Here is a 19,938-nt window from a genome sequence, read left to right as displayed (position 1 = left end):
GGTAGCCCTGGAAATATCCAGCAAGGGAATTCTGGCGAGGTAAGCCATCGTAGCAGCAACAGCCCCTGTAGAATAGGCCCTGGGCCTACCAGGAAGAGGCCTGTTAGCCAGCCGATGACTGTATGAAATGCAGGACGACGGCCATCATGCAATGAAGGATTTCCAAAGAGCATTTCCCATGCTAGACGGCCAAAAGCCACAAACAGCTAAAACGACGTGTGGAAATGTTTAGAGAGAAAAACTGCAAGGACCGCTCCACTGGATAGGAGGAGGAGCCAAAATACCACAGGTTTGTTTAGTGGAACGAAGAGGTAAAGGTATACTTCCAAATTCTAAGAAAGCAGGAGCTATGATGTCAGATTGAGAGAGGCCGGGTATAGCACTGCTTGTTGGTCTCTGGACAGAAGATTCGACGAGTGGTGGAAGTCTGATGGGCGGTGCTGACGAGACGCTGAGGAGATCAGAGAACCAGAATTGCCTCGGCCAAGCTGAGGCCACCAAGCAAACTCACCTGTCTCGTGGAAGTGATGTCAACCAGGAAAATCACCTTAAAGGTGAGCAGTCTATTGGAAAATTAATGGAGGGGCTCGCATAAGGAAAGTCAAAGCCAAATTTAAATCCCACACCAGAACAACAAACTGGCATAGAGGAAACTGGTTACACAAACCCTGCAAGAACTGCATGATAGTGGGGATTGTGAAGTACAAGCCCTGTCCCGGGGACCGCTTCAAAACTGAAAAGCCGCAAGGTATCCGTTAACAGTGCCAATCTGAGTTACAGACAACAAAAAATGCAAAATGGGGGATAAATTATAAGTGACTCACTGTAGTGACTAACGTACTCCTAGTCCCCTTTCCTCCATACTGTATGGGCGTCCATGGCTAGGGATGGGAAAAACTGCCCCAGGGGCCGCTGATGGCTGTGATCTGGTCCTCGGAGGGGAACATTCTCTTGGAGCTCGTATCCCAGATGAGGCCCAGGAATGTTAAAGTGCCTGGGCTCTAGCTGTGACTGCTTGAGATTGAGGCCAAAGGGTAGAAACTTGCATAGGAAATGGAAGCCCATGATCCTGACCTATGAAAGGACCGATGGGGCTGCCGATCGGTACGTGAAGGTAAGCATCCTTCAGATCCAGGGAGTACATGGAGTCTTCCGTGCACAATATCTCTGCAATAAGCGTTGGGGGATCCATGGTATGACGAAAATCTGTGAATAGCCGACCAGACCCCGCTGGGAGACCGGGACTTCCTCCACTGCCTGCCTCTTTACGTACAAGCAAATTTCCGGCCACAGAGTTATTGTTCGAATCTGTGGGTGGGGAGGAGAGAGGCGGAGGAGGGATCGGTAGACGGTAGCCCGAGGACACTGCGTGGAGGTTCCAAGGGTTCGCGAACCCCATGCGCCAACATGGGCGCGTGTCTGGCTATATGCCCTAGGGGTGGCTTAAGTCAGAATGGATAAGGATTCAGCAGTCTGGGGACTGTTCCTCCACTCATCAAGTTCCTGATCCATAGTGGAACGGAACAGGTTGCCTCCCAGACCCCCCCACCACCCCTCCAACCCCAAGGGAAGGTCCAGTATGAGTTCCTGGGCGTTCAGGTTGAATTTGGTCGCCCGGTAGTCCTCCTCCTACCAATAGCGGTGCAAACGGCACCGGCTGAGGTGTCCATGCGTGCCATGGACGGCTCCATTATGTTCTGCGCAACTATTTTTGTCTGCCGCCAGCCCTGTGGCGTCAAGGCCTCACCGAATGGGGTTCAAGCTGTGACATGCTGACCTGAACCGGCTGCTGAGAAGGAGGCCGTGAGGCTGCCAATACCATTGGAGGCGCGGCAGCTGGTGTTGTGGGTACTGGCAGAGGGGCAGCTGGAGCTGCACGGGAGCCGGAGGCGCTGGAACCAAGGGCAGAGTGGCCGTGGGTGCAAGCAACAGAACCGAAGGGAGTTATGTCCCTGAGGGTGATAGTTTTTCAAGAAAACCCGTCTTCACAGGCTAGTGGAGCGCTTGGAGGCACGGGCAGGGGCGTGGAGCCCCGAGGGTGCTGTGGCCTGAACCCACTATGCCTCACTGTCTGCTGGGAGAATCAGCCTGCGAGGATGAAGGATGTGTCGTGGGCCACGTACCGAGTGAAGACTAGTCCCACCTGGAAACTCGTTCCCCTACCTGTTCCCCAAAGGGGGATGTGCCGGACGAGGCACCATTTTATCTGGCCCGGTCGCCATTTTGTCGGGCTGTGTGCCGTGTGCCTGTGTCGTGGTGCTTGCCACGTTGGGCCCCGCCTCTTCTAAGACTCCTGGTGGTCGAGGTTGAGGCCTAACCTGCACCTCAGGAAGGGGCCTGGTAGGCAGATTGCCGCAGGCAATGCCGCCGGTAGTGCTGCGTACAGGTGCTCCCTCAGACATCTGTCTGTAACTAGGGGGGAAGCCCTTCGGGCCTTATCCCGGTAAAAGAAACTTGAGACCCCTCCGCTCAGTCACCGGTAGGATCTTGCGACCCCTCGGCCTGGCGGCTGGTAGCTGTAGTAGCAGCCACGGTACCTGCACGGGTGCAAGGACCGGGAAGATGCCTCCCGTGCTTGTACCTGCTGGACAGAGACAACTTTGCAGGGTGTGTGGTGCGTACAGGCGCCCCCTTGGACATCTGTCCAGTACTGGGGCATAGCCCCTGCGATGTAGACCCAATAATTGAGCCTTGCGGCTCCCCAGCGCAGACGCCTGTAGGATTCCACGACCCCTCAGCCTGGAGCTGTAGCCAGCCTTGATAACTGCCCTGGTACAAGGACCTGAAAGGTCCCTCCTGCTCCCACGCTTCCTAGGGAAGGAGACGCTTTTGCGATGTTTGTGGTGCGTACATGCGCCCCTTTGGACCTCTGTCTGGTACTAGGGCGTAGCCCTTCGGGTTAGACCCGGTAATAGAACCTTGCGGCCCCTCAGTGCAGTGTCCGGCAGGATCTGGTGACCCCCTCGGCCTGGCGGCCGGTAGCTGTACCAGCCTCGGTAGTTGCACTGGTACCAAGACCCGAAAAGATCCCTCCCACTCCTATGCTTCCTGGGGGAGGAGTCGCATTTGCGAGGTATGTGGTGCGTACAGGCGCCCCCTCGGACCTCTGTCCGGTACTAGGGCGTAGCCCCTTGGGTTAGACCCGGTAATAGAACCTTGTGGCCCTTTATCGCAGTGTCCAGTAGGATCTAGCGACCCCTCGGCCTGGCGGTCGGTAGCTGTAGTAGCCTTGGTACCTGCACTGGTACAAGAACCTGAAAGGTCCTTCACGCTCTATGTATGGACGAAAACAGTGCCCCTACGTTGGGCCTGGACTTGTCCTGACAAATTCCTTTGAGCCCTCTGGTTTCCGAAGAGCCCCGTCCATCGGGCTAACCTGTCCTTCAGAGTGCGTTGTAAGCGCATTGCACGCGGCACATGACTCCCAGCCGTGGTCAAGGCCATTGCAGCAGAGGAGGAGAGCGTGGGGGTGAGACGTAGGGCAGAGCCCCTTGCAGGCTGAACACCTGCTGGAGACTGCTGATGTCGAACTGTGCCGGGGAGCAGCATGGCGCCAGAGGACAGAGGTATCTGATTAAAGACAAGAAGAAGATAAAAAGAAAATACTTAACCGGGGAAGAGCGTATGGAATTACAAGGCCGGAGGCTTAACCCAGGAGCGCTGGTGAAAGTGTCTGTTCCAGTCGACGTGGAAAAAAGGACTAAGGTGTGGTGCCAGTGGGCGGAGTCAGGGGAGCCCATGCTCCGAGGGCTGCACCCTCGCGCGCCTCTAGATTTAAAGGGGATGAATGTTTTTTTCTGGTGAAAAAGGTTCCGTCCCTAGCAAGGGACGCCCATGCAGTATGGAGGAAAGGGGATGGGACGTAAGAGTATGTGGTATAGGGCTCTGAAGCCACCAGAGCCTGTATCTCGCTGGTCCGGCGTGTTGAAGTAAGGCCAACCAGAAGGGCAGTCTTAATAGTAACCAGCCTTTGTCTGCTGACGCCATGGGTTCGAAGGGTTTGTGAGCCAGGGCAGCCAGCACCACGTTAAAATCCTAGACCAGATGAGGACGTTTGACTGGAGGATATAATCTGGTCAGACCCACCAAACTCCTTTTAACTACCGGGTTGGAAGATGAGAAGATGCCATCTCCAGAATTCTTGTAGGCCCCTATGCCTGCCAGATACGTACGGCAGGTGTCCACCTGCACACTGAATGAGCCAGATGTGCCGAGAAGGATAACACATTGCCAAGTGAGCATGTCAGAGATCAATCTTGTTTGTCTTGGCCCAGTGGCAGAACCTGGTTCACTTGCTTCTGTACTGACTCCTGGTGGAGTCGCTTCTTGCGCCATGTATGATAGCCAGGTTGTCCTGTCACAAGTGTAGATGCTTCAGGGTGACCTGTTCAGGAACCAAGCTTTCAGGGCTAACTTCTACAGAGTGGGGTGAATGACAGTGCCCCCCCCCTGCTGGGAGAGTAATTGGGCTGGCCCCAGTGGGAGTTGTACTGAATGTTGGTCCGACAGAGGAGTTCTGAGAATCAAAGTCTCTTGGCCACCATGGCGTTATCAGGATGAGTCAAAGGCCCTGTGACTCCCTGCCCTTGCAGGTGAGCCTGTAATCAGGGGAGTGGGAGGAAACTTGTACGCATTCATACCGTGCCACGGGATATGCAACCCATCCCCCAGAAATACCCTGCCCCAGCCAAGAAGCAAACTGAGGGCACCTCCTGTGTTTTATCGTGGCGAATAAGTCTACCCGAGGGTTACCCCACGTGACGAAGACCCCCTCGAACCGCTTTGTTCAACTGCCACTCGTAATTGTCAATCCCCAGTCTGCTGAGCCTGTCCGCCTCCAAGTTGGACTCCCCCGGTAGGTAGACTGCTGACAAGTGAATGTTGTTCGACAGGGCCCACTCCCAAATGTCGATGGACAGCCGGCAGAGCAGAGGGGATCTGGTACCACCCTGTTTGTTTATGTAGTAAATGCAAGTGGAGCTGTCTGTCTGGATGCAGACAGACCTGCTGTTGATCATGGGTAGGAAATCTTTTAGTGCCAGCCAGATGGCCATCATCTCGAACCAGTTGATGTGTTCCAGCTGTTCCTGTTGTGACCATACTCTGTGGACACTGGTTTTCCAGTGTAGCCCCCCCAGCCCTATAGGGAAGAGTCTGTGATAATAGTGAACTCTGGCAAGTCTGCCTGAACGGTCTGCCCGCCAATAGGTTGGTCTCTGCACCCCACCACTCCAGGTCCGGGTATCGGTGCTGTGGTATGCTGATTAGAGCTGCTTGGGAGCCCGTCTCCTGATTCCAAGAGGCTGAGAAATGCAGCTGCAGCCTCCTTATTTTGAGCCTGGTGTGTGGCACAGCCAGGAAGCCACCATATTTCCAAGCAAGTGCTGGTACAACCAGGTTGAGGTTACTAGTCTAATGAGAAAATTCCTGGTGGCCTTCCTGATTGTTGTGATCTTGTCTGCCGAGGGGAAGATCCTCTCTGCTCTTGTATCCCAAATTAGCCCCAGGAATGTTAAGGACTGAGTGGGGAGTAACTGCAACTTCTTGCGGTTGATAGAGACCCCAGATTGAATAGCAGGTGCATAAGTGCTGAAGTTGTACGCTGCACCGTCTCAGGTGACTCCACTCGGACTAGCCAGTCATTGAGGTATGGATAAAGGTGGTAGCCGTCAGCCTGGAGCAGAGCTTCTATGGAGTCCAGATTGCCTTTGTCTTCTACGAAATAAGAATTAAAGAACATTTGGGCTTTTTACAAATAGTTAATTTTTGAATTTTTATCATAATGTTTTGAATTTGCATCAGCATGAAAGGTGTTTGAAATATCCAATACATATCGCAGCTTATATAGAGCAAATTGAGAGCACCAGGCCAACTGAGTGGCAACGCCCAGTTTCTTTCTAGATTCAAACATGAAAACATCAACTCTATACTACATCTCTACCAGGAGGTGTAAATTGGAATTCTTGGAGTATACCTTAATTGCTCATATTCAAAAATGAGGTTACTGAGACTTGAAGTTGAACTAGTTTCCCTATAATTCTCTCAGATAATAGATTCAGTGGTACAACACTTGCACATAAGAAGGACAAAATTACAAAACAAAACTCAGTAAGCTAGCATCTGCTTGAAATGTACCTTAAGTTTTTTTACAGTGACCTGTAGTTGAGAGTTTAATTTTAGGTTTTCAGCCATTAACCGTTCAATGGGCCGGGACAATGTAGATGGAAGCGTAGCCTTCACAAAATCCATTCTTTCTTTCTGAGTTGCAACATCTTGGAGCAGTTCTTGAGAAAAAACATCTAGCCCTCTGTTGTACTCCATAAACATGCCCAGCAATTTCTTCAGAAGCACCTGATAAATGCAAAATCAACAGGAAATTAAAATCAAGATACAAAGGAAGAGTATTATTCGGTCAGGGAATGGGGATTTAGAGGTTTTCCAAACTAATTAATGACTTTCCCATATTGCAATATTTCACTATCCACGGTTTTACTACATCTCACAGAGGGACAGCAAAGGCAGCATTCAACCATTTCATTTAAAGCACTAGCCTATTAGCTTACAGTGTGACCATGCCAAGGCTTCCATGCTTGATGCTTTTAGGTCAGCAACACTGGAATCATGCTAATTTTATGATTTCAAAATAAATACTCAGTAGAGGTGTGGGGGAAAGACATTCTGAGGTGAGTGAACAACAGTATACATTAACAGAAAGGCCACATTTCTGATGCAGCTTTTCATTCTGACAAGCAAGTACTCTGAGGAAACGCACCAAAAAAAAAAAAAAAAAAAAAAAAAAGCTTGTCCACGCAAACAATCATCAAAAGACAATTCTGCTATCGAACCTCAAAACACACAATACAATTCATGCGTGCTTTACTATGTAATTGCCTAGGTTTTTGTGTTTTCAACATTTAAATAAATACAGGTTAGATCAATTGGCCAGACCTTGCCACATAGTAATGATTTCCATACAGTTTTTGAACATTGATGGATGCCAAATACATTTTACTCTCTTGCAAAGGAGAAAAGTCATTTTTACTCTCTTAAAATGACATTTACTCTGAAAGTTTAAAAATATGGAGTAAAATACTCCCACCTCAAAATATTATGTGGTGCATTGGCAGGACATATTTCTTTTAGATTAAGCAAATGAGTAAACATTTGCGAGTGCCAAGTATTGTACAAAACAAAGATGCAGAAAGCACATGCAATACAGAGCAACCAAGTCACCAGAGGCTGAGGAGAGTCATAGCACCAGGTATAATTGAATCAAATAGCACTAAATAGAAGGACAAAATGGACAACATCATGGTCTCCTCGCACGTGGTGCAAGACCAGAAAACTAGGCCTATTCATAAAGCTCCAGAAGAAGATCGCAATGCACATTCACTCCTTTTAAAGTTCTGAGGAAGTGAACAGTCAGCAAGGTCAACTACAAAGAAGCAGTCCTGGCTTACGGCCTAACTGGTAAAAGATGTTAGGCTAATTAGCCAAGTGGGCAGTTGTTTGACGTTGTTCCCTCCACCTTGGTTTCATTTTGCTTACATGCTGCTAACGAGCCGAGTGTCCATGGTTGGAGGAGAGTGTCAACTAATCATGAGGGGCTATGCAATGGTGGATTATACATTGTTTCAGAAGCCAATCCGCTGCTGTTATTCTGCCATTATCTGTATTTTACGTAGTTCGAGGTGGTTCAAGGCGAGCCTACTTGATAAGGGGAAGCCAATTATGTTACTAACACCTAAATGGACTATAGGTATAGATGTTACCTTAACCAATCCCACTGCCCGATAGGCTTTTACTGTTTGCTAAGGGGCATGAATTTTCCCTAATAGGAGGGGATTTTAATGCTGGCTGCCAAGATCATGCTGAATGTGGGGTCTATAATCATGTATTCCCATTGAGTCTCATGGCAAAAAGTAGAGCGGATGTTAATGGGAATAAATGGATAGCCACATTGAAAGAATGGGGTCTAATCATGTCAAATGGGAGAACGACGGGGGATAAGCCCGGGAAATGTACATGGACCATGAATACTAACCATTCGACTTTAGACTACTTTTTTGCCAGTGGTAAATGTGCTGAGATGGTTAAGTCGTTAGAAATTGAAAAAACAGACTATAGTGATCATTCTATGTTGATTCTGACCCTGAATATGGAAGAAGGAGGGACAAGAGTGCAGGGTGGTGCAGGCATGCAGATTAATAGCAGGGGTAATCAAATCAAGTGGACCCCGAGAAACATCAGTAGAGTTGTTAGAGAAACACAGCTTTTATACAGATATGAACTATACCGATTTTCTATCTATGACTAAGTATCCTCGCACTAAATACCGGGCCGGTGGGTTTTAGAAATCAACTGTAGCATGTAGATAAGCATATACACCCTTTTGACCGAGAGGTGAAAAACAAGAAACGACAGCTACATAGGAACATCAGGACATTGTTGAAATCCCTAGTTAATTCGGAGGTAAAAGCGAGCCAGATCAGAAAGCACAAAAGTGTATACAAAAGGTGGTTGTCTAGGTTGAAATTAGCCAAGAAAAACACACAGTGGCAAACAATGTTAAGTCCGTGGGGAATGGCAGAGGCAGTTTATTTTCCCTATTACGTCAGGGAAATGGACAGCTTTTTTGATTAACAAATATGTCTAATTAAATCCTGTTGTTCTCCAGCATGGGTCTGGCATGGATTCACATGCTCATGAATATTCCCCGTCGTCAGGCTGGGAATCCTCGGTAAAGAAAAAACCAGTATCAGTTTCGTTTCTGATCTGACTTTCGTAGTAATAACCAATCACTGGTCTCTGCGTCATACTGACCACAGCCAATGACTGCCCTCTACCTAAGCCCCACCTCTGGCAGCCATCTTCAGATTTGGAAGCACGTGAAGTGGCAGTATGACCAAGTGAAGAGCCGCAGAGGGGTAGGCGGGAGGGTTCGCATGTGAATCCATGCCAGACCCATGCTGGAGAACAACAGTTACAGGTAAGTAACTTGTTCCTTCTCCAGCATGGGGTCTGGCATGGATTCACATGCTCATGAATAAAGAATACATAGCAGTACACACATGCACAACCACGGGAGGTGGCAAAGGCTCAATATTAAGCATCACATCAAACTCAACATTAAGCATCTTACCTCCTCACCAGGCTCACCTCAGGCGAACAGGTTGCGCAGCACTGCTTGGCCGACCCTGGACTCCTCCCTGGAATCCCGGTCGACGCAGTAGAATTTCGTGAAGGTGTGCGTCGACCTCCACGTAGCAGCCCTGCATATGTCCAGCAGGGGCACACCTGATAGGAACGCCGTGGTAGCTGCGATCGCTCTGGTGGAATGGGCTCTCGGACGGCCAGGCAGCAGTCGGTTTGCCAACCGGTGACAGTACATGATACAGCCGGAGAGCCATCTGCAAATGGAAGCCTTCGAGAGAGCCTTCCCCTGATTGACAGGTCCAAAGTTCACAAAGAGTTGTGACGTCTTCCGAAAACACTTCGTGCGGTCCACGTAGAACTTCAGCGCTCTAGCCACATCCAGCGAGTGCAAAGTCCTCTCAGCCAGCGACGAAGGCGACGGGAAGAACACAGGCAACACCAAGGGTTCGTTGAGATGGAAGTCCGACGGTACCTTGGGCATGAAGGAGGGGTGCGTCCTGAGCACTACCCTCGTGTCGTGAAAAGTCAAGTACGGGGCCTTGCAGGAAAGGGCCTGGATCTCTCCCACTTGTCATGCGGAGGTGATGGCCACAAGAAACGCTGTTTTCCACGACAGAAATTTCAACGGAGCTGAGTGCAGAGGCTCGAACGGAGGTCCCATGAGCTTGGTCAGCACCACGTTGAGCTCCCACGCCGGGGCCGGAGCCTTCACCGGCGGGAACGATCTGAACAGTCCCTTCATGAACTCTTTCACCAGACGATGAGACCACAAGGACGTCCGCCCCGTGGTTCTGGTGTATCGGGAGATCGCAGCAAGATGAATCTTGATGGACGCGTGTGCCAGTCCAGCTTTGGCCAGCGTCAGCAGGTACGGCAGTACTTGGGGGGCCGTAATCCGTAGAGGGTTAATCTTCTGTGCGTGGCACCAGACAGAGAACCTCTTCCATTTGTGTGCGTAGCATTTAAGAGTCGAGGACGCCCTGGCCTTTGCAAGAACCTCTCTGCAGTCGGCCGGTATGTCGTATCCTCCAAACTCTAGCGCTGCAGGAGCCAGGCCTGCAGGTTCAGCGATTTCGGGTCGTGGTGGAGGATGGCGCCTCCTTCTCTGGAGAGTAGATCCGCGTCCACCGGCAGCTTGATTGGCGGGGACGCCGACAAGTCCAGAAGGTCCGGGAACCATATCTGCCTCGGCCACGCAGGTGCGACGAGGATCATCCTGCACCGTGACCTCTTGAGCTGGTTGACGAGCCGGATTAGCAGTGGCAAAGGAGGGAACGCGTAGAGGAACAGGCCCTCCCAGGGGAACGAGAAAGCATCGCCCATGCTCCTCGCCTGGGGAAACCTGCTGGCGAACCTCCGGCACTTGGAGTTCGTCGCCGTCGCAAACAGGTCGATCTGGGGTGTGCCCCACCGTTGGAAGAGGCGATCCACTAGATCCTGCCGTAGCTCCCACTCGTGGCACGAGCGCAGCTCCCTGCTGAGTGAGTCGGCGATGGTGTTTTTTATCCCTGCCAGATGAAACGGCACCAGAAACATCCCTTGGGCGACGGCCCAATGCCACAGATCCTGCGCCTCCTTGGACAGGGCTGGGGACCTGGTTCCGCCCTGTTTCCTGATGTAAAACATGGTGGTGGTGTTGTCGGTGAAGATCCTCACCACCTTGCCCTTGAGGGACGGAAGGAAGGACCTGAGGGCCCAAAACACTGCACGGAGCTCCAGGACGTTGATATGTAGGGATTTCTCCGTCGGGAGCCAAAGGCCTCTTGCGTGCAGATTTTCGGTGTGCGCTCCCCACCCTTCCAGGGAGGCATCCGTGGTCACTGTCTCCTGGTGGGCTGGGGTCTGGAAGTCCAAGCCCGCCGTCAGATGCGCGCGGGTGCCCCACCACCGGATCGCTCGTCGGAAACTCTCGTCGAGTGTGATCCTTTCCTCGAAGCTGCCCGTCGTTTGGATCCAGCGCACGTCCAGGAACTCCTGCAACGGGCGCATCCGGAGCCTGCACATGGGAATGAGGTAGATGCAGGAAGACATCATTCCGAGGAGGGACTTGATGGACCTCACCTTGGCCGCGTCGGCCACCAACATCCGCTGCACCTTGCCCAGGATGGTCCTGGTCCTCTCCTCCGACGGGGAGGCCAGAAGGGACACTGTGTTGAGCCTCGCTCCCAGAAACAGAGCGTCCTGCGCGGGTACCAGGTGGGATTTGGCGTAGTTCACGGAGAATCCCAGGTCCGTGAGAAGTTGGACGGTCCTTGCCGTGTGAACCACGGCGAGCTCCCTCGTCTTGGCTCGGATGAGCCAGTCGTCCAGGTAGGGGTAGATGTGGACCCCCTCGCGGCGCAGCTGCGCCGCCACCGGTGCGAGGCACTTGGTGAATACCCTGGGTGCCGACCGTAGTCCGAAGGGGAGGGCTTTGAACTGGTAATGACGCCCTTGGACCACAAACCTGAGGAATTTTCGGTGCCCCTTTAGGATGGGAATATGGAAGTAGGCATCCTCCAAATCCAACGACGACAGGAAGTCTCCTTCCTCCAGCTGACCCAGGACGTGCTGGAGGGTGACCATCCGGAACTTCTGCGCCTTGATGAACTTGTTCAGACGTCGCAGGTCCAGGATGGGGCGCCATCCCCCCGTCTTCTTCTTCACGAGGAAGTATCTCGAGTAGACTCCGGAGCCCCGAAGCCTCTTTGGGACGAGTTCGATGGCGCCCTTCCGGAGCATCGCTTTTACCTCCAGGAGAAGTTGAGGGACGTGAAGTTCTTTCCTGGCCACGGGGGGACGCGCGGGCACCTTCTCTGGAACTCGAGCGCGTGGCCCCGGGCCAAGGCGTCCAGCACCCAACGGTCGGTGGAGATGGACTCCCACACGCTGACGAAGCTCGCCAGCCGGCCTCCCACTGGGGTGCTTCGGTGGGGGCCCGACCCCACGGCCGGTTCAGTCCTGCTTCGACGAGGCTTTGCCGCCTTGACCTCCTTGGCGACGACGGCAGGGTCCGCCAGACTTGCCTCGTCCTCTGTAGGCCTCCTGAGACGACGAGCGGGCCGCTTGACGGTAGGTGGAGAAACCGCCGCCGGAACCTTTGGAGGCGCCCTTGCCTCCGCTGCTCCGAAAGGGCGTCCGTCGTTGTTGCAGAACTCCCAGGGCCCGGGCCGTCTCAGTGTCCGCTTTAATGGCCTGAAGGGAATCGTCCACTGTTTTCCCAAACAGGTTGTTCCCATCGAAGGGCATGTCCAGGACTCTGGTCTGAACGTCTTGACGGAAGTCCGTAGCCTTGAGCCATCCACGCCGCCTAAGGCAAACGCCGTTGCCCAACTGGCGGAACCCAGTGTCGGGGATGTCCGTCGCAACGGTAATGGCGTGGTCCGAAGCCACCTCACCTTCCTGCAGGATCTCCAGGGCCTCTGTCCTCTTGTCGTCCGGCAGGAAGTCCAGCAGGGGAGCCAGTTTGTACCAGAGCTCCCTGTCGTAGCGGGCCACGATAGCCAAGGCGTTGGCCGCTTTAATCGTCGTCGCTGCCGACGAGATGACTCTGCGTCCTATAGCGTCCAATTTCTTTCCCTCACCGTCCGGTGGGGAAGTCGATGTGGAGGCCGCACCCCCCCCCGCTTTCTTCCTGGCCGCCGCGGAGACGACGGAGTCCGGGTAGGCTGCGCCCGGAGGCACAGGGGGGACGTGTCCGGGACCCGGTATTTCTTCTCGTACCGGTCTCTTCTAGCTGGCGTCGTGGAAGGGTTCGAAAGGAGAGTGAGGCCCTCATCCCAAATGTCGTCCAATAGAGGCACTGAGAGGACCGTCTTCCTCTTGGCCTCGCGCCGCTGATAAAGGAAACCTTCCTTCTCCTCAGGGCAGAGTTGAAAAAGCTCGGATGCCCTGGTGATCATGGAGTGGAACGATCCAATCTCGTCGGGCGGAGAAGCCCTGGTGGGAGGCGACGACGGTACATCCTCGTCGTATACCTCGTCGTCCGTACCCGTCGCTGCCGTGTCAGTCCCCGTATCATCCCCTCGGGTGGACGGGGAGGAGGGCTGGGCGGGGCGCGACGGCTGAAAAGGAGGTGGAGGGTGGATCCTTCTTTTCTTAGTAGGGGGAACACCAGAAGGTCCCGGTTCTGGGTCCCCCGACGGGAGAGGTTCCTCCGTCGGCAACGGTAGTCTCGTCCTTATCTCTGAGCATAAGGACTGTATAGCCAACAAAATGGCCGCCGAGTTGTCTTGCGGTGCTGGCAGAGGGGAATCCGACGGGCGATCAGGGGCCCCGTCGGTACCCTCGACGATGTCGTCGTCGCCTGCGTCGGGATCCATCCCGACGGGCCGGTCTTCTTCCACGCCGAGGCCGTGGCTTAAGACCTCGACCAGTTCCTCCTCCGAGGTTGAAGCCGAATCTACGACGACGATGCCCTGCCCCCCTTTCTCTTCCCCTCGGGGGATTTCACGGGGGTCCTATCGATGGGCACAAAAGAGGACTCCCTCCGAGGTGGCAGGGAGACTCTGAGCCCCGAGGTCGCCACCACTGGTGTAGCCTGCACAGGCTGAGCCAGGGCCGCCGCGACAGTTTCGATAGAGGGCTTGGCCGGATGGATTAAGGCCTTCACCACCTTAGGTGCGCTCACCGCCTTATCCTTGAGGGGGGGGACACCGCCTCGCTCCCCCTCCGCCTTCGAGCTCGACCAGGGTCTCTCCAGGAGCTTCACCGGGTGCTCGGCCTTCCTCTTACCCGACCCAGAGCGTTGGCTCGTGGTTGATGGTGCCGGGGAGGGTGCGCCCTGCCTGGCGCCCGTAGAGCCCGACCGTTCGGCGCTCCCGGTGCCAGCGGACTCGCGGTGCTTGGCCTTATGTTGGACCCCTGTCGCCGGGGCGTCCTCAAAGGTCTTAGAAGACGGCTCAGATTTCTTCTTCTTCTTCTCGCCGGACGGGCTCTTCCCTTCTAGCCAGTTGGCGAGACGTTGATGGCGGTCCTTCATGGTCCGCTCCGACATGTTGCAGCAAAACGCACAGTCCTTCTCCACGTGCGTCTTGTCCTCATGTAGGCAGTAGAGACAAAAAGAGTGTTCGTCCTCCTTGAAGACGTTCTGCAGCTGGCATCCAGGGCAGACCCTGAACAGCTTTCCGGGCGTCGAGCTTCCCTTCTCCTGGGCCATGACCGGGCCTGAGAAACTTCTGGAGTCCTCCAAAAGCGTAGCTCGACGAAATCTTCACCCTTGAGGGGCGCAGACGAATCCGACACGGGTCCCCGTTGATCGGATAGAGAGTCGGTGGAGCTTGAGGCTCTTTTGACCGAAAAAAACCGAAGTTTTTGAGAAAAACGTGAAAAAATAGCACTAACGCTCTAGAGCAATAGCACGAGGATCCCAACACATGAACGTGCGGTAAAAATCTGAAGATGGCTGCCAGAGGTGGGGCTTAGGTAGAGGGCAGTCATTGGCTGTGGTCAGTATGACGCAGAGACCAGTGATTGGTTATTACTACGAAAGTCAGATCAGAAACGAAACTGATACTGGTTTTTTCTTTACCGAGGATTCCCAGCCTGACGACGGGGAATATTCATGAGCATGTGAATCCATGCCAGACCCCATGCTGGAGAATAATCTCTTTACCCTTTTTCAACATAAACCAGGCAAGTCTTAGTCTATTAGAGGCTGTTCTACCCCTCATTAACGTAAAAGGCTCGTCTTCCTTGACTAAGTGTGGGGTAACGCTATAAGTATTCAGTGTTTCTTTTAAGGTTTCCTCCCACGACAGGTTACTGGCAATCGCTAATTGAATTAGCTCTTTATAAATCCATTCATTCTTTCACCTAGCCCATTTGCCATTGGATGATACAAAGCAGTTCTATGTTCAATGGCCCTTTCTCTCATGACATGTTCAATGGCCCTTTCTCTCATGACTTTCTGTACTTCTAGTGACATGAATTGGACTCCATTATCTGATATTATTTCTTGAGGATCTCCTTCTCGATTGAAAATCCCTTCTAAAAATGTCACAACTTCGGCTGTAGTAACTGTGTCTTCTGCTACACCCCACTCTACCCATTTGGATGTAAAGTCCATCAAAACTATAATATACACTTTTTGAGGCCCCAACATTTCAAAGGGTCCTGTAATATCAATAGCTAATTTGGTCCATTTAGATTGGCTGTGTTTTCTTTCCTTTATCACTGATGGCACATGCTGTCTACTCTTACTAGTTGTAGCATCTGATTCTACATATTTGGCCACCAATACACTTCTCTTACTCTCCTTTTTGTAAGGCTCCTCCCCACATGACCTTCATGAGCAACGTCCATTATTTTCTCTCTCAGTGATACAGGTGGGATGATACAAGCTCCTCTGTATATACATGTACTATCACAAGAAATTTCATTTCTTATGTTGTCTCACATCTTGATACTCCGGTTAACATCTTCCCAATCACTTCAGATAGCTCTTTTCAAATGTTCTTGTTCAACATCTTCACCTATTGCTTTGGTCCATTCTTCTTTCGAAAAACTTGGGTTGATGTGTGCTACTACACACTCTGTTTTTTATACTGTCATCATCGCAGTACCAAGGTACTCTCGAAAAACAGTCTGCCACAACATTGGACTTCCCTGGGGTGTACTTCACTATCACATTATATTGCATAATGTGCAAAACCCACCTCCTGATCCGTGGTGATGTTAATTGTGTGCTCTTTGAACTCAGCACGTGAATTAATGGCTTGTGATCAGTTCTCAATTCAATTGGTGCACCCCAAATTAAACTTTAAAAACTTTCCAAAATCCACCTCACTCCCAACGCTTCTCTCTCAATGGTGGAATCATTTTTTTCGGCACCTCTGAACATTCTGGAGGCAAAAGCAATAGGCACCACAGTGCCCTCTTGTATCTGTTAGAGGACACCACTTAACCCAATGCTATTGGCATCTACATAAATTATGCTTTTGGCACCACAATCGAACATCTTGAGCGTTGGAGCTGTATTAATAAATACCTTTAGTTGTTCAAATTCTCCTTTACATTCCTCAGACCATATAAATCTCATACCTTTACTCATCAATTCTCTCATATGTCTTGTTTTGTCAGAGAAGTGATGTATGAATTTTGAATAGTATTCCGTCAACCCTAGAAAACTTCGAAGTTGATCTTTGTTGGTTCAGGAATACCTAGAATTGTATTCACTAGGGCTTTTGTTGGTTTTATTCCTTCTGCATTCATGGAATGACCCAAATAAGTTATTTCATTCTTCTTTATCTTGTACTTCTCTATTTTGAGTGTGAGACCTCTTTCTCGGATAACCTGTAAAACTCCTAACAATTTTGCGTAGTGTTCTTCTTCAGTAATTGCTGATATTAGTATATCATCTTGGAAATAATGAAGTCCTTGGAGACCATCAAACAACTGTGGCTCTTACTCTTGTATCTCAAGTCTTCTTTTCTTCCTTGTAGTTCCTTCTCAAATGTTTCCATATCCACCATGGTGTATGGCGAACCAGTGTCAACCATTACTCTTAATGACACACCATTTGCTAACATGTATACCCATGACCCTACACCTCCTTCAGCTGGTGATAGTGTCAAGAACTGTACTCGTTCTAACATCTCACTGGTGATAGACAGCAAACTGCTCGGGCCAGTAATTCCTTCCACCGCTTTTACGTTCGAAATACTGTTCTTCGTAAATTGATTCCCATCTCTCTGCATTCTATTCATGGGATGTGTTCCAGCTCTCCCTCTTCCTCTGGCATTTCGACATACTTTCCCAAAATTACCTACATAACCACACTTATAACACTCCGCAGAATATGCCGGGTATTCTTTCTCAATGTTGTTATGCCTGTATCTGCCACATTTGTAGCACATGCCTTGCATTCTATTAGTTACTCCTCTTTCTTTCTTCGTATTATTGTTAGAATTGTTTTTTGACATTCTACTAATCATTGCATTTCAAATCTCTTCTTCCCTATTAGAAGTTCCTTCGTGAACATCTTGAATGCACCTTACTTTGCACTTTCTATCTTGTTTTGCATTTCCTTCATGCACTTGTCCCCTAACTCCATTGATCTGGCTATCTCTATAGCGTGTTCCAGGGCCAGGTCTTTCGCTTGACACAGGCGTTGCTGGATTTGAGAGTCTGCAACTTGTAAGACTAATTGGTCTCTCAAATATTCGTCCGCTATGCCCGTGAACTTGCACGTTGATATTAGACCTCTTAGAGCAGCTATATATGTGTCAACAGTTGTTTTGTCTAGAAAAAAAAATTGTACCATTCTAGTACTATGTTAGTTTTGTTCCCAAAATGCTTGGTTAATTTAATTACTGCCGACTCATATTTCCTGTTATTTCCAGAGCCTTTAGCCACCTCTTCAGAACCATCATCGTTGACTGGATCTGGTAATGTTCTGAATATTCTTAAAGCTTCAGTACCTGCACAGTTCAGTAATGTACCTTCTTTAAGGTCATCATTGAACTTGGCTCCTCCTATTGCTCTAAGATTTATTTATTTTATTTTTTACATTTATATAGCGCACAGGCAGCCCACGGGCATTGTGGCGCTGTTACTTGGAGCAAACTTTGTTACAATATGCCTAAATTACAACATTTGAGCGCAGAGATGTAGTACATGTTATACACAAGACGAACATAGTCAACATATCCATGGACGTCATGACAGGGTGTGGTGATCAGGCGAATAAGGTCGTTTTCAAGGTTTTGCGGAAGGCGGTGAGTGAAGTTTCAGCTCGCAGGGTAGTGGGGAGGGCATTCCAGTGCAGGGCAGCTAGGTAGGGGAAGCTGGCACCACCTGCTAATGCTCTTTTTACCATTGGTATGGTGAGAAGGTTGGCATAGGGGGTCCTAGTTGGTCTTGAGGATGAGGTAAGGTGGGTCCTTTGTGATAGGTAAGCTGGTGCGGCGAGGTGAATGCATTTGTGGGTGAGGGTCAGGGCTTTGAAGATAATCCTCTGTTTTATGGGGAGCCAGTGGGAGGCTCTTCTGGCAGTGGAGATGTGATCTCTTTTTGAAATGCCTTGGGCTGCACGTAGGGCATTGTTTTGAATAACTTGCAGTTTCTCAAGATTTTTTGTGGGGGTCCCTAGGAAGAGAACGTTGCAGTAGTCCAACCGTGATCCAGTGATAGCTCTGGCTATATTAGTGCAGGTGTCGGTGGAGATGTAGGGTCTGACTGCGTTGAGGAGTTTGGCATGGTAGGCAGCTGAGGAGGCAATGGCATTCACTTGTCTGGTCATGGACAGACCTGGATCCAGGTACACGCCTAGGGTTTTTACTGACTCAGACACTGGTATTTTGATGGAGTCAATGATGAAGTGACTAAACTGGGCGTCAAGTTTCTTGGAAGTGTCAGGGGAGCCTATAAGCAGGAGTTCGGTTTTGTCTGAGTTGAGACAGAGGCTGTTAGCAGCCATCCAGGTTTGGATGGTGTTGTAGATGATGTTAAGGGTCTTGGAGTCAGTGTCCTAGTCGCCTGTCAGGGTGAGGAGGATCTGCGTGTCGTCCGCGTAATTAGTGTAGGAGATCCCCATGGCGTCAAGGATGAGGAAGAGGGTGCAAGTGAATATATTGTAGAGGGTGGGAGAGAGGCATGAGCCTTGTGGTACCCCACATAGCATGATGGTGGGTGAGGCGGTAGCTAGATCAGAGAAAACCTGCATGGTTCTTCTTTGTAGGAAGGAGGTGATCCAGGCGGTAGCATGGGCTGAGAAGTTTGCAGTGGTTGTCAGGTGGTGGCATAGGACGTCGTGATCGACAAGGTCGAACGCGGCGGAGAGATCGAGGAGAAGGAGCAGGACGGGTTTGCCTAGGTCTGTTGCTTTTGCTTCATCCATTTGGTTTTTAAGGTCAAGTAGGGCGGTTTCGGTTCCGTGTTTGGGGCGGAAACCGGATTGTCTCAGACCTAGGAATTTGTTCTCTTCGAGAAATTGTTGCACTTGCAGGTAGGCTGCTTTGTCTAGAATTTTCGGGAGAAAGGGGACAGTGGTGATGGGCCAAGGAAAACCTATTCCCAAATCAGACTTAAGAGGAAAATCGTTACGATGGATAAGTGAAATGGAAATCGAGGATATGAAGATGCTGAATGGACAAATTAACTGAGATATACAAGGTGCTGATACTTGGTCCAGAGGTTCGAGTCGTGCCTGCCTTGATTACTGCTTTTTGTCGGGCAAACTGCTAATTCGTTTATTTAAGATAGAAAAGAAAAAAACCAAGTGATCATGATCTCCTCAGAATCGAAACAGAAATACCCCTAGAGCTGGCAAAGAGGAAAGAACTGGATCTAGTGGAAGTCACTAGTGGCCTGAATAGGCTACGAATCAAGGAGAAAGACCTGCCGAAAATCTAAGGAAATATGAAAACGAGTTATTGATAAATCCAGAAGGGATAGAGTACATATGGCTCCTAAAATAATTTGAAATTAAAAAAAGTGGGAATAAGGTTGTTAAGATAGATAGGAAACACACCTACAATTAGACTTTGATGACAGAAAGGAAAAAATATAGATCGGAACTAAGATCACTTTATAAATCGGAAGGCCTGAAGAAACAGGCCAAAATCTGAAAATGTAAACAAAGATATAAAAACTGGTTAAGAGTTACACGAGAGAACCGGACACAATGCAACGCTGAAAACAAGGTAGCGGCAGTGTGTGCAAAAAACAACCGACATGGAAGATTCTCTACGATTCCGATATTGACCTTTTATAAGCAAAAGGTGGTGGTGGTGGTTTTAAACTATGGATCCTTGTTAAATCTCTCTTGCAAGGTCTGGAGAGTTTGTGAGAGCTACTTCTGGA

The 19,938-nt window shown here is 50.4% G+C and overlaps 1 protein-coding gene across 5 annotated transcripts in view; it reads right to left on the bottom strand.

Moving 5' to 3' along the window:
• CENPE (centromere protein E) overlaps positions 1-19,938 on the bottom strand; it is a 2,471,681-nt gene that overhangs the window by 411,401 nt on the left and 2,040,342 nt on the right. For all 5 annotated transcript variants that reach the window (XM_069630970.1, XM_069630968.1, XM_069630972.1 and 2 more), the window contains one exon: positions 6,136-6,351. In XM_069630970.1, coding sequence (XP_069487071.1) covers positions 6,136-6,351 — 216 coding nt within the window. The remainder of the gene's footprint in view (positions 1-6,135; positions 6,352-19,938) is intronic.

Source organism: Ambystoma mexicanum, chromosome 6q (genome assembly GCF_040938575.1).
Source record: "Ambystoma mexicanum isolate Mex_15411 chromosome 6q, UKY_AmexF1_1, whole genome shotgun sequence".
Taxonomy (NCBI): Eukaryota; Metazoa; Chordata; class Amphibia; order Caudata; family Ambystomatidae; genus Ambystoma; species Ambystoma mexicanum.
Note: the sequence above shows the minus strand (reverse complement) of the source record. Positions and strands in the feature narration are given on the sequence as shown.